Source organism: Haliaeetus leucocephalus, unplaced genomic scaffold, assembly GCF_000737465.1.
Source record: "Haliaeetus leucocephalus isolate CR32 unplaced genomic scaffold, Haliaeetus_leucocephalus-4.0 Scaffold0, whole genome shotgun sequence".
Classification (NCBI taxonomy): domain Eukaryota; kingdom Metazoa; phylum Chordata; class Aves; order Accipitriformes; family Accipitridae; genus Haliaeetus; species Haliaeetus leucocephalus.
Window position 1 is genome coordinate 9471295 of NW_010972436.1, and position 14169 is coordinate 9485463.

A 14169-nucleotide genomic window follows, 5' to 3' on the forward strand; every position below is an offset into this window, starting at 1 on the left:
TGGGAAGGGGGGGAGGGAAGACAGCGACAGTCCTTTATATTTCACCATTTCCAATTATATTAGATGCAAGGCCAATTGCTATAGCTTTCCCTGAGTGAATTATTATTCTTCCTGCACCTAGACCAGTATACCTATTACTTATGTCTGAGGGAAAGTCATCTAGCATTTTACAAATGTCTGCAATATATATTTGCTCCATTCTGCAGCTTGTCATACTCCGGTGAGAATAAAAATGTTATGCAGCAGAACAGTAGTTTGTCAGAGGTAGGCCAAAGAAAGAAAAAATATGTTTCCCATTTCCTGAATAACCTCAATCCCTGGATGCTGACCCTTTCCCATTGGGACAGTGTGCTGGCCTCTATTACACAGCTGCTATTCTGTTCCATCTAGTGATTTTTTTTTTTTTATAGTACTATGTTAGAACAGTAAAACCAGAGCTATTCCAAGAGAGTGGGGGAACAGATGTAGACAGAGCAAAGCAACCAGCTTGGTGTGTGCACCCATGGACACCAAGAAGATGGAAAGTGGAGAAGCCTATGAGAGGGGAGAAAAGAAAACAAAGCCTGGTCAAGCACAAAAGAAAGGAAACAGCAGAAGCACCCAGGGAAGGGGACATCTTTTCTCCTGAGTTGGTTCAGACCCTTACCAAGAGGCTCAAACCCTGAATGGAACCTCCAGGCATTACACAATGCCCTTACTCAATCTTCTCTTCAAAGGGTTGCTCAGGCTCTACCAGAAAACATCACCAAAGGCTCAAGAATTGCTCCTGTTTATGAGGACCACAGGTCTACGAAACACCTGCTCAAACTGGCTTTTGCATAGGAAAAAGTAACTGAGATACTGACAACTTAAGAGCAGTGAAAGACCTAAATGGAGAGTTACAGCAGACCAGTGGGAAATGCAAGTGAGAAAGAAACAGGGACAAAAAGGGAAAAAAATTGTACCATCTCTAGTTTTGAAGTTGCAAATAATAAATTACAAATACTAACTAAATTTAAAGTGTTTTCTACACCAATTTGAAATTACAATAAAGAGTGGTTACAATGTTGAGTATTTTTATAAAACAATTATAATCTGAACAAAAGCCGTTTCTCATCTTTAATCCCAAATGTGATTACATACTCTGAATTGCCAGTAGTTTTTGCAAAGCTTGGAAAATATTCAGGGCTTGCTGATAATTAGTAGACTAATTTTAATAGAGCCAAACCTCCAGCTCTTATAAAAAGGCATAAAGTCCACTGCAGATAAACATGCCGGTCTATTTACTCCAGCTGAGGGTCCTGAAGACGCTTCACCTTTCATGACAGTGCCAGTGCATTGGAATGCAGTGCAATGCTGCAAAGTAAACAGATTTCTAACAATGCTGCAAAACATCTCAGGTTGTCAATCAACAAACAGAAACTTCTGCTACATGGTGACCCAAGCCCACAGAGGTTTAAAGGACTTAGACTCTTCCTGCAATCTTTTGTCTTGTCCTCTATTCCAATTCGAAAACTATTCCAAGCTATAGGTAATAAATTATTAAAATAAGCACAAACAGCTGTGAACACATTTCACCCTCCTGAGATGCACACACAGAAGTCAGCAAGGAGCTGGGCACACCTACCTGGAAGAGAGTTTGTCTCTAACTGTTTGTCCCTGCTTAGTATTTTCTAAGAGCTGCAAGTCCACTAACTAATGGCCTGTCAGCTGTGTCTCTGCCCCCTTTTCTCTCATCTGCACTTTGGGGTCCATCAGCACTAAGAAAATGACTAGCTGGTGACAATCATCATTGGCAACAGCTTTTCTGATCCCCACTCAAATGGTGTTGAAAACTGTTTCCCAGCTCATGTAGAAGAGACAAACGCATTTCTGGCCCATTACAGATTGATGCAGTCATCCTTTCCAGTAATGGGCTTGAAAATTGATTGGTCCCAATTACATCAGGAGTAAACACATCATTTTCAGCACCAGTTGGAAGTGGTCCAGGGGGACCTGCTGTTGACAACCACTGTCAGCAGAAAGTTAGTCAGTGAAAGGTGATTTTTCTAATGCAGATGCTGAACAGAGAGCCAGGAGAAGCTTGAATTAACATGATCTGCATCAAAAGAAACATCGACATTTTGGTATGTTATTGACGGTGTTTAAGCACATCAAGTTTAAGATCCACCGATTTGGTCTTATCAGAAAGAATGTACATTTTTTCTGTGTGGATTGTGACTGCACAATATCCTGAACATGAACAAAAAGCTTACTCCTAAGACAATACAGACTTCTTACATATTCAAATTTAGATGGTCAGTGAAACATTATAAATTACCACTACTGATGTCACATGGACTGCAAAGAGCACACATATACATCAAAAGTTTGCCCAACTGTCAACTAACATTTTAAAAGCAGCACTGTTTCATACACAGTATGAAACATGCGTAAGAGAAAAGATACCAGGGCTCCAACGTCAGATCTGCAAACTGCCTTTTAAATGTCCACAGATGAGTCCATTGCAAGTTTTCTTATTTGTAAAATCAAAACACCACTCCCTTATTTCATACAATGTAATGCTGTAAGGAGAATCAGTAATTTTAACCAAGTAGAACATATAAATTGCTGTACAAATACTTAACATTTTTTTGCTATTCATAATGCCCAGTGATGGACCAGGTCATGGAACAGACAAAACTATGATCCACAGCTTTGAGTACCTTCATCAAATGCTATGTGCAATGCAGCAAGTGTTTGCTTTGCTTTAGAAACTTAATTGTCACATCATTTCACTGTTCAATTACTTTCTTCCATCCATGTGATCCTCAGCTACACATAAGCCAAACCACTATTTTGTGACCTGATGGTTTTCTAAGGGCCACCACTTAATTTTGGTCCCAAGTTCGGAAACTTCCAGATGAGCTAAATGACATCAGCCAAGCACAGACATAAAGTAGGCTGATGGTCCTTACTTCACTTTTCTCCAAATGCCTTTGTATGCCAAAGTCACATCATTAACATTCACTTCACAAAACACAATTTATAGAGAAAAGTACTCTGGTTTGGATAAACGTGCTTTCCTTCAAGCATTAGGTAGTATTTAAATTATTTTTCAAGTAAAATCCCTATCATTAAAAAAGTCACTTTTGTTCTTTTGAGAGCAATTTTCTTCAGTCTAAGTATGAAGAAGAGAAAAATGTTTTTCTTATACATGATCACATTGTTCAGGAGATTTTACAGTACTTCCCTATTACGCAGCTTCAGCCCACACTTACAGAGCATGTTAATGATATTCAAAGTGGTGTGAAGGCCTACAGCACATGACAGTTTCAAAATGTCAGCACAAATGTATTGTAAGTTGAATACAGTCTTAATTTTTAAAGGAAATTGCACATTTCGCAGAGTTGAGTATAAATGTCAGCCTTATTTTAAGGCTGAGTAAATAGTCTTAAACACATCCTAATCCTATTAGATGCAAACCCTGCGTGTAAAGGTTGAATTGAGTTGGCAGAGCATTGTAGGTAAACATGCATTCTGCTCCCATAGGTATACTGTAATGAGTGGTGGATAAAAGAGCTTTGTCCTTCTATTCCCCCAGTAGTTTCCCCCCTTTTTCCCTGCACTTTCAAAGCTGTGGTTCTACAAATAACCTGAAATAGTTTGGAAAGACAAATGCTCCACATTTGGGATGCTTGCTATTCCACGCTCTGACTCAAAGATGAAAACTCATGCGGCTTTTAATTAAACCTGTACTTACAAAGCAAGAAATCCACAGCTATTCACCATGGTGCCCAAACAATTACCCAGAGGAGCTGTGGAACTCCACTGAACAACAACTGGACTTACATAACTTGCTCCTTTACGTGTGATAAAGATATATACCCATTGCACTGCAGCTCCCCATGAGCAACCAGAAAGAATCTGTTCTTAAACAGATGAGACTAAGTGGTTAGAGTTTTATGTTGGATATGGAGGGTTTGTTTGATTTTTTTGAAGTTTGCTCAGGCTGAAAATAATTTCCTTCATATTTTTCATTATTTTTAACATGCTGTTAAAAGTTCTCATTTATCAAAGCATCCTTCCCTCCTATGTTTGCCTTCAATTCCTTTCTTTTGCTTGCTTTAAGGGTGAAAGAAGATGAAACAACTGAATTTCATTTACTCTCACATCTGTACCCTGCTCTCCTTAATTCTGTTAGCAGGTGATGTACAGCTGCAGAAGGGGAATGGGTTTTGCGCTAGTATACGCATCCTCAGACCATGATGAATTTGATACAAAAACTCATCTCCTATTCCTCCTGGTCCCACCACCTTCTCTGAGAGGGATTCCCAACTCTCTTCCCAACATTACTTCCTTCCCTAGTAGTCCACCATCATTCCTCTGCTAGGTAAAAAAAACTCTTGGCTATGGGGAGAGAAGTTCACGTTCCCAGCTCCTACCCTCCATCAATCTGATATCCTGATGCTTCTAACAGCAGAGATGGCTGGAGTTTGACAGGAAGAGGCAATTCTGTAATCAAGGCAGGTTGCAAATTACTGCTGGGAGTTCCAAGGCAGGTATTTCCCAGCAGAAGAAAAAGTTATTCTTCAAACATAATGCTTCCCTGAAGTTTTCCAGCAGCCTTTTAATCAGCGGCCAGCTGTCAAGATTCTGCACACATGGACATACATCTAACATTGACATTTAGTTTTCAGCCTACAAAACCTAAGAGTGTTTGTTACACTGTCAGCAGGGAAGGTAGGGTAAATTTAAGACAATTCGAAATTAATACCCAAGCTTCATTTTCTACATTGTTAGCAGCAAACGAATATCCCTTTTATCTTAGAGACAAGAGTTAAAAAATCACATACCTACCTGACTAGACTTGGTTACCTAAGAAGAATGGAAACGGATCGTAACTTTAAATGTATTTACATGTCAGCTGTTCTTTGAGTAGCCTTTAAAATGACCTCACCTCACCATTTTAGCCAATCTTCTCCTAATCATAAGTAAGCTTTTACAAAACCTAAAACTAACATACATTTTTCTTCAAAGTTGTGTTTGTATCATTCAAGACACTAATCTTAGTAGCATTTCTGCCCCCAGCAATGGTGCATTGAGCTAGTATAAGCTAGCTTAACCATGAAATCAAACCTGACTTGACACTAATACAAAATGTAAATACTATTATTAGGCTTTTATATTGTGAAAACCTAAAGAACTTAAAGAAGTTAACAAGCAGCTGTTAAAAAAAAAAAAAAAACACCAAAAAAGCAACCAACTTTCAAAATATTGCTAAATACTCTAAATTATTTGTAAACTATCTAAGAAAAACTACAAGAACAAACACTTTGGTCAATGGTATAAACTCATGCCAGGCATCAGACTGAACTCTGTGGCTCAGATTCTGTAAAATAAGTCATAAATTGTTCTTTGAAACTCATTTGATACGTATTCATGAGATAGGAACAAAGTTATTCATGTGCATAAAAGTGTGCAAGAGCAGGGCAGAAACAGCCCCCTTCTCTCCTCCATAGGGAATCCTTGAAGAACTATCCAAGTGTTGACAGTGTAAGACACTGAAACCATGCTGCTGTTCATGTAAACAAATAGCTTTACACACTTTTAAAGCACAAGTAGGTAACATGAATTCAGAGAAGCTGCATTTGTAATTTTATTTCAAAGTGCTAGCACTTAATAACAATTATTACTAATAAAGAGTAACAACTGCTTTCCACTGCAGTTTAGAATAAAAGTCACATACCATTACTCATAGAGTATTTTATACACACATCATGTCCCAAATTACTTCAGAGCAAATAATGTAAAAAAATACCAACTAATGAAATATGAAAATATTCCATGCCCAACTAATTTCAGTTAGCTATAATAGATGTAGCTACCTAAAACAAGCAAATTTCAGTTGGGGGAGTACTTACATCACTCTGGTATTTATTGACTTCCATGGCATGCTTAATATCTGGAGGCTCCTTCATATGTGCATAACCTGAAGTTCCTTTCTCAGCATCATGTTTTTGTTTATAGAGAACCTGAAAAGAGCAACATTACATTTTTGTGACCTCAGCAGAGCAGGTATAATAAAACAAGCTGGGTTAAACCTAGTGTCGTAGTGTGCCTGTATACGGGAAGAAATGTAATAAATAATTAAGCTCCTTAATGGAACCAGAACCCTGAAACAAGAGCAGCTTCCACCCAAAAGAGAGACATATGAGGTACAGTCAGCAGAGAGGTTTCTCTGTGTCTATTATTGCAACAGAGGTATGTGTAGACAGAGGGAAGAAAAAGAAATATACAGAAACAGAAAATTAACTTTAACAAGGTGAGAAGACAGCCCAGGGAAAAGCATAAACAAAAGCTTTTTTTGCTCAAAATAAACCTGAATGCATCAGCTAAGTAACTATTCCAGGCTAGTCTTTTTTTTCTTTTTTCAGAAAAAAAAGGTTTTGTGCATTCCTCATAAACAAACAGGTTTACATGAAATACTCATAGCCCAAACAGCTATTTCTTCCACTGTTAGGAAATTACTAGCACAATACACATTTTGACTAGCCCCTAGGTTCAGAAAGAAAAATAATAAAAGAAAAATAATATTTACGTTCAATTGTCATCATGGTAAAGGAAAATGGAATTGGATTGTGAGTTCATAAACAAATTTATTTTTATAATAGAAACTGAGCACAATGTTGGGCATTCATCCAGCTTTCACTGTACTGTTATACTTACATATATACACACTCACATACTAAAACTGCCTGAAAAGCTGATCTTGCACTTATCCTTGTCAGAAGCTTTTAGGCTTACATTAAGAAAATTCACCAGGTTTTGATGCCTGAAGAAGCAGCAAGCATCAAGAAAATTCATTTTCTAATAGCTCTCAGGAGCAAGCATTAAAATAATCCCCAAGAAAACAGCAAATACTAAATAAGATTGAAAGCTGGTCAGGAGGAGAAGGATTTGAAATTAAAACCCTCGATAGCAATAAAAGAATACTGTGAAAGTCTTGAGATGGGAACTCTTGACCACGGTGATTTGGACTCTTTTAGGACAGGATACTAGAACTGTGAGAAAATGTTATATCTGTTTGTGTTTAAGGCAGCAAGATTGCATCTGAGTCACAGATCAGGGTGCCCAAGGCAATATATTAGTATCTGTCCTGACTATCCCAGATTACAAAATGATATATAGGCTGAGAGATTAAGACAAAAAGGGGGGTTTTTTTGCACTGCTACTATATGAATGAAAGTATCAAATTAGGAAACTTAAAATGTGCCATCTCCTTATACAGTGTAAATCCAACATGACCAGGCCTCTGAGGAAACAAACACAACTTAAATTGAATCAAAAAAATGTCTATAACTTCACTATACCGATTACAACTTGCAACTGGCAAAGCAAATAATTGTCAACAAGACTGAAGCATCACTAACAAATGATCCCCTGCAAAAGTGTAATTACTATATAAACATATGTCACAAAAAACCTTTCACTACTTCTCCTGCTTCACATTGTCACTTTTAAGATGTTTTCTACTTAATACCATTCTGAAAAGCAGACCCGTACAGTTACTTCCAAAATCTACTAATTTACAGATATTTTATTACATTGCCACTTTGCTGGTTCAACATCTGTGTTTTTCTGTTGGCAAATGGGCAACATAACCAAGACATCAAAGAACAAAAGCACATCAACTCCCAACATGAGAAAACTAACAGAAATTACAATTCAGCATCCACTATCTTGGGAAAAGATGACTGTTTCTTTAGCTTAATATAGGAATATTTGACTTGCTGTTTGATGGCTATGTTCTTCCTATCTTTACACATTATCCTTATTAACTGACTTAAGTAACCTTGAAGCGATCACAGGCTAGGAGAGTTCAATAGCTGTCTAGTTTAGTTTTGGACAGTTTAGTGCAGAACTATTCCCAGACCTGTAAATCAGTTCCAAGGGAGCATAGAAAAATGTTTATGAGGATTATTTCGTCAATACTCTTAGGACCATTATTTTACACGTTAGCATGTGTACATTTATTTCTCATTTCATGTTAATATTCAAGTTTTAGCTAAACCGAATTTTATCAGATCTACATATGAAACTACTCTACAGAGAGATCAAGTATTACAGGTCACCGATGTAACCTCTACTTTGTAGTGGCACCATTTATTAACTCAAGAAATACAAGGCAATTATTTAAGTAGGTATGACTTCAGATTGAACTAATTTGTAAGTACTCATTTTTTATTTTCTTATCTCTCTTGTACACCAGTGTATCAACAGGAAGCTGCATTAAGAAAGGCTTTGTGCTCTTTCAACTTAACTCTGACTGACCCTCTGTTTTGGAATACTTTAAACACTATTAATTTTTTAATATATATTTCCCTTTATAATCAGTAAGCTGAGCTCTGAACTTAAAATCCACAATGTAGGATTTTGTAGGAGGAAATGTTCAACAACACAGAAAATGCTACTTTAATCTCTAGATAGAGAATTAGATTATCCAATGTATATGTGTAAAATAAAACTAGAGAAGTCCAGGAGACTAATACCTGCTACCATAAAAAAAGAGGAAATCTCAAACATGAGATTTGATGCCATAAAAAACCATGAAGAATTACAGAAAACAGTGTGATAATGTGTAATATGATTGTAAATGCTGCAGTAAACCACAGTAAATAGCTTTCTCATAGTTAAAAAAAAAAAAACCAAACATATGAAAGTAAAAAGAGGATTTTGCCCACAAGTAAGAAAAACTCTGAAACTTTCTCTGGAAGTTAAAAATATTGCTTAAGACTCACTTGGCTCATCATCTTTAAAAACAAACAGAAAATACTGTTGAGCATTGACATATAGTTACTATGTGAGATATTGCCCTGTGCAAAGGAGAAAATTAAACTGCCTTCACTTTGCTTTAGATTATTCCTTTCAGATAAGAAGAAAAACAGTGCAATTTCTTCTTATGGCAGAAATAAAGTGATGAAAAAAGTGATGAAAAGCATACTTTTTTTCAACATTGTTTTCCCCTCAAGCAATTTTAAATACCTTTATCGTTGTTTGTGACACCTTATTAAAAAAATTGTTCTGCGTAAGGAAGAATTTAGTATACTGGTCTTCAGACAAGAAAAAGACTTGGCACAAAGCCAGCAAAGATCAGAAATTTTCCTTCAGAAATATTTTCCACAGGAAAATTGCAATTTTTCCAGAAAATGTCCATTTCCTCTCAGGAAAATCAAAATGAGGGCTCCCTGCCTAGACTGCTCTCATCAACTTTATTTTCTCATTGCAGAGAACATGGAAATTGGCGAGAGCTTTGTAGGCTGAAGGAGGGTGAAGTTACGCAGCAAGGACAGGGACTTCTGCTCTCTCTAGCTTACCCTGGGGACAGCTATGACAAAAGAGAGGGAGGAAAATCTGGTTGCTCACTCTCAAGAAAGCTATTTAGAAGGCAACAGTTACATTTTCTGCGTAGAGGAAAAAATGAAATTGATAAAAGCCACCCAAGTATGTGGGGCTATGAAACTTCTTTTTCATTCTCCTGAAACTTTTTTTTCCCATAAACGGTGTCATGATTTTTTTGTCAAAATTTTGGATGGATTTCCTTCTCTATGAGTATTTATTTCCATGGGTATTTATTTCCACGTTCGTGCCAGTTCTACATAGAACGCCAAAGACCAAACGTGGGCTTTATGCAAAATCCAGCAGAGGTGGTCTTGTTTTAGTCTTTCCTGTGTATCTTGAAGAGGGAGTTGAGCATGAATCAATACAGCCGACATAGGGAGAAAGCTCCACAGGAGGCGAACAGCAATTGTCAGTGTGTTGTACTCTCCGTTATGGTAAGCTCCTGTCAATGCTGACATTGTATGTCTGGAACCTTACAGAACGACGTTCTGGCTCTGCTGAAGTCAATGACAATTGCCCTATCAGTTAAAGCGTGCAGAAGTGATGGATAGTGCTATGGCAGTCTGTTTGCTCTGGAGAGGACAGTGGAGGGCAGCTGTAGGTGGGGGATAATTTCCCCTAGTTGCCTCCAAGTTCCCGAATCATGAGTGTGATCTGAAACACGTGTATAAAATTAATAAATTGGGCTAGATCTAGGTAGGCTGAAAACGAAGCTGCTGGGCAACAGCAGGGCAGCAGCACCATTTCAGGATCAAACATCAAATCACAGGAGAGGCCATTTGCCGAGGACACACCAGTGTAAGGAGATCACCCAGCAGAGGCATACCAGCCTGGGCACTCCTCTGCCAGCAGGCAGTAGCGGGGAGAGTCAGTGGCTCTCTTTCTTCCACACCGTGATCCCCTCGTCCTGACACACCTGCTTGGCACATAAGGCTACGGATCCTGCCAAGAACATGCCATCACAGAGCGAGAAAGCACCTGCTTGATCTGGCTACAAAAGCATTCAAGCCCGGCCTTGCATCCAGGAAGCACAAAAAGGGAGTCAAAGGTGTAAACTTGTTCTAATGCAGATGAGGAGGAGGACACGTACTCCTATTTTCCAGTCTCGGGAAATCAGCACCTATTTAAAATCAGCTTACTATAATTGAGAAACAGACTGCAGTTCTGTGCTTGCAACAGCCTTTTTGCAGGAGGGTTGGCACAATGGCCAGCCAGTGCTGTTCTCTCTCCTTCCTATGGCATATCCATGGCCTCCTCTTGCTGAAGTGATGACCTGTAAATTCACAAACCCGGCTAGATAGATGCAGCAGAAATCCCCTCTGCCATATCCTGACCCAGTTGAAATCTGAAATCCTCGTATTAGCTACTTAGGTACCGCAGCAATAGGCACAATATGGATTAGATTTGAATACTGCAGAGAAGATTTTCCACTAGAAAATCCCCTAGGATCTCTCTCAAAGTAGCATTAAATTCAGGTCCGTTGCAACAGTAACCACAAGTTGGAAAAATGTGTCAGCATATCTTTAAGTTTTATGGTAGATTATGATTTATAATGAATCTATTCCTAATGGGATGGTATGAATTTTACAGGAAAAGTTTCTACTTAAATATAACTCATCCTATATGCATATTTGTTTCTCTATGACTGTTGGATGATTGAAGAAAACCTTCAAAAAATACCAAATGAAAATGTCAGTCTTTTCCTTAAAGGGGTTTTCTTGATGAATCAAATGGTTTCATTTTTAGTCTCAGTTATTTATCTTTTCTGCCACATCGCTGATGTTAATTAACCTCATTTGCGTAAACTAATGTAGAATGTACTCATTTGGAATGAATCCAGGAGTAAATCTGTGGCAAACTAGTTAACTAATGTTTTATAAATCAAGCTAACGGTTTAAAAATGTTATACAAGTTTAATTCGCAATTTATTTCTACTGTAATTCCTCTAATCACTCACTTTACAATGAAATGTCACATTAATGTCATTTCAGCTACTGTGCTGCTTTAACTTGAGTGTATATATGTTCCATTTCAAACTATGAAAACTAAAATATACTTCATGTTATTGTATTTGCTTAACATAGCCTCGATTAACACATTGTTTTAAATCAAAACATTTCTCCACAAGCTTTCCTGAGATTTCAGTGCTTTCTTTTGTTATGAATATCTTCCTTTGTTTGAAGAAAAATCAGTGCATTAGAAGAATGCATATTGAGCTACAATCAATAATATGGATTTCAGAGTGTGTTCACTCCACAGACTGGCTGTATTAAACTATACGTAGTTATTATCTTTAAGAGAGGAGAAAGGCAAAACAAGAAAAATGTGGAAATGCTTGGTGGACAGAAAGCCATGACCATCTATCAGCTGTAATTCTCATGAGTAACAATGAAAATCTGTAACTTCATTCATATTACACATACTTAACAGTCACAATTCCACTGAAATCAACAGAAGTGAAGGGTCACCTGCCTACATTAAGGGTATTATATTTTTAAGCCCCTGGAAGCAACTGAACTGGAATTTACTATTTTACTGGTTGTTTGCATGTTTTACACTATGTTCAATATACTTGATTTCATATTTTTAATTCTATAAAATTTGTTGTGAGTGGTAGTATGTAGACCATCAGAAATACATTTACTGCTACCAGTAAGTGCCTTTAAAAGTCATTAAAGTATTATTTTTTCCCCTTCAGCATCCAACATTTTATAAAACTAATACAACACCCAAATTGAAATCGTTGTTATGTAAGATTTGTCTATTCTATAAACACGGTGCAATGTCACTGAATTCAATAATTCCTTATTGCATTCATGCATTTCTAATGGATTTCATTGGATTGATGAATGCACTAGCAGTTTTTAAATTTATATTTAATAAACATAACAAATAAGATTGTCAACATTTTAAAAGCAAGTAGTTCTTGAAGTTAAGAAGTTATGGTGATAAACTTTGGATGACAAACTCACCCAAATAAATCAAGCAGGCAATCAAGTATCCATTCAAATACATTGTTCAAATTTGTCATGTTCTGTCACACAATTCGTCTAAAAATCGCTTTCATGATTCTAAAATTGTACCTTGCTCTGAAGTTGTGTTAATTCTTTTGCAAATACACTGTCAATTGTGGCTGGCATCTGCTGATAAAGAGAGTTGGAAAGGTCTTTCTTAGCAGCTCCTTTATACTTCACCTAAACAGGAGAAAAAAGGTGACCTATAATGCAAAAATTAAGATATAGTAATGACACTACCTATTTTTTCTATTAATAAAATGGCATAGGCCATTAGAACTGGAAAAATCTAATGCTGTCATAAACTTTCAAGGAAAACCAGCTCCTTAAATAATAACTTTACAATACTTTAGGTGAATGTGTCTAATTCACGAAGCAATGCAAAGTATCTCCTAATTAAATTCAATAATTTGGGGGAAGTATAAAGTAAAGTAAGCAAGGCAGTTATTTTTCTATCCTTTCATAAATCATTTCCAAAAACCAAAATTATCTTTTTTCTTTCTGTTTTCCCAAGTTTTGCACAATGGGAGCAATGAGAGGCCAACAAAAAATATTTTACCCATTAATAAGCAGTAGCAATTAAATGTAACTGGAAAGGACAGGAACATTGAAGATAGCATGTCTGCCATCATTTCTACTTAATTTTTTCATATTACAGACTCATTTTTAAATTACTTTTTATTTATCCTGTACTTTCTCCAGTGTTCAGTACTAGCAATTCCTCACAAAACAGTTTTATGAGACAGGCCAGAATAATAGTTCAAAATCTGGGAGGCTTTTGCTTCAGGTTTAAGTTTCTCAAATTCATAAAATAATAATGTCAAGTATTGCTGTGAAAGTAATCATAAATATCAAAGATATCTTAAATAATACTGTCTAACGTCATTAATTTACTGTGCAATATACAGCTAGTTCCCCACATGTATTATACATATCAATAATTAGCTGTAACATTTGTTGCTGTTTCCCAAAACAGAGGGCTCTTTTTCATTGCAGTAGACATGCTGTTAAGAATTCCAGTGTTCGAGCTTTGAAAAAACAGGTTATGGGACACTAGAGGTCAGTAATTTACAAGATAAACCATCCATCACATCATTGGCTTCAGGTAATGCTGCAATAAGCAAACAGAGTGCTCAACAGTGTGATAAACATAAAACATACGGGGTTTATAATTTTGAAATATCTTTATATCTCTCAGTCTTTGACTAATAATTAGCAGCTTTTCTCTGGAATCAGACAGATGGATTCTATAAATGCTCTCTCTATATTGTGCTTTTGTAGACTACAACAGTCTGTCTCTTAGAAAGTAAAATTTCATCACATTTATGCCCCTTGGGACATGCCACTCTTTATCACAAAATATGAAGATAAACATAAAAAAAATTCATCAGATGAATTTATATTAAATGTAGCCACATGGCAAACTGATATATATCAGAAACAGAATATAGAATGTATATAAATTACATAACTCCAGACAGGGATATTGGGATACTCTTTATCATAATCGTAACAGTAGCACTAAAAATGAGGCACCAAAAATTTAAGTCTTCCAAGGGTCACAGTGACAGAAAAATCACTCAGAACCAGCAGCTCCTTAACAAAAGCAACTCTCTGTCAGGTAAAACTCCTGCTTCTGTTCTCACCTGTGGAAAATAATCAGACATGCAATCATATGACACCTTATATCTGGGACATGAAGAGCTGGCAGTAAACTCTGCTCTGGGATTTTGGAAGCTCCTGTTCCTTCTTTGCCAGTACAGAGAGAGAGAAGGGGGGCGGGGGGGGGCGACTG

General features: G+C 36.9%; 1 protein-coding gene across 1 annotated transcript in view; it reads right to left on the reverse strand.

The window, feature by feature from the left end:
• Positions 1–14169, reverse strand: part of NEBL (nebulette) — a 91708-nt gene that overhangs the window by 70622 nt on the left and 6917 nt on the right. The window contains exons 4-5 of the mRNA XM_010579516.1: positions 12444–12554; positions 5883–5993 (exon numbers count right to left, since the gene is read on the reverse strand). Coding sequence (XP_010577818.1) covers positions 5883–5993; positions 12444–12554 — 222 coding nt within the window. The remainder of the gene's footprint in view (positions 1–5882; positions 5994–12443; positions 12555–14169) is intronic.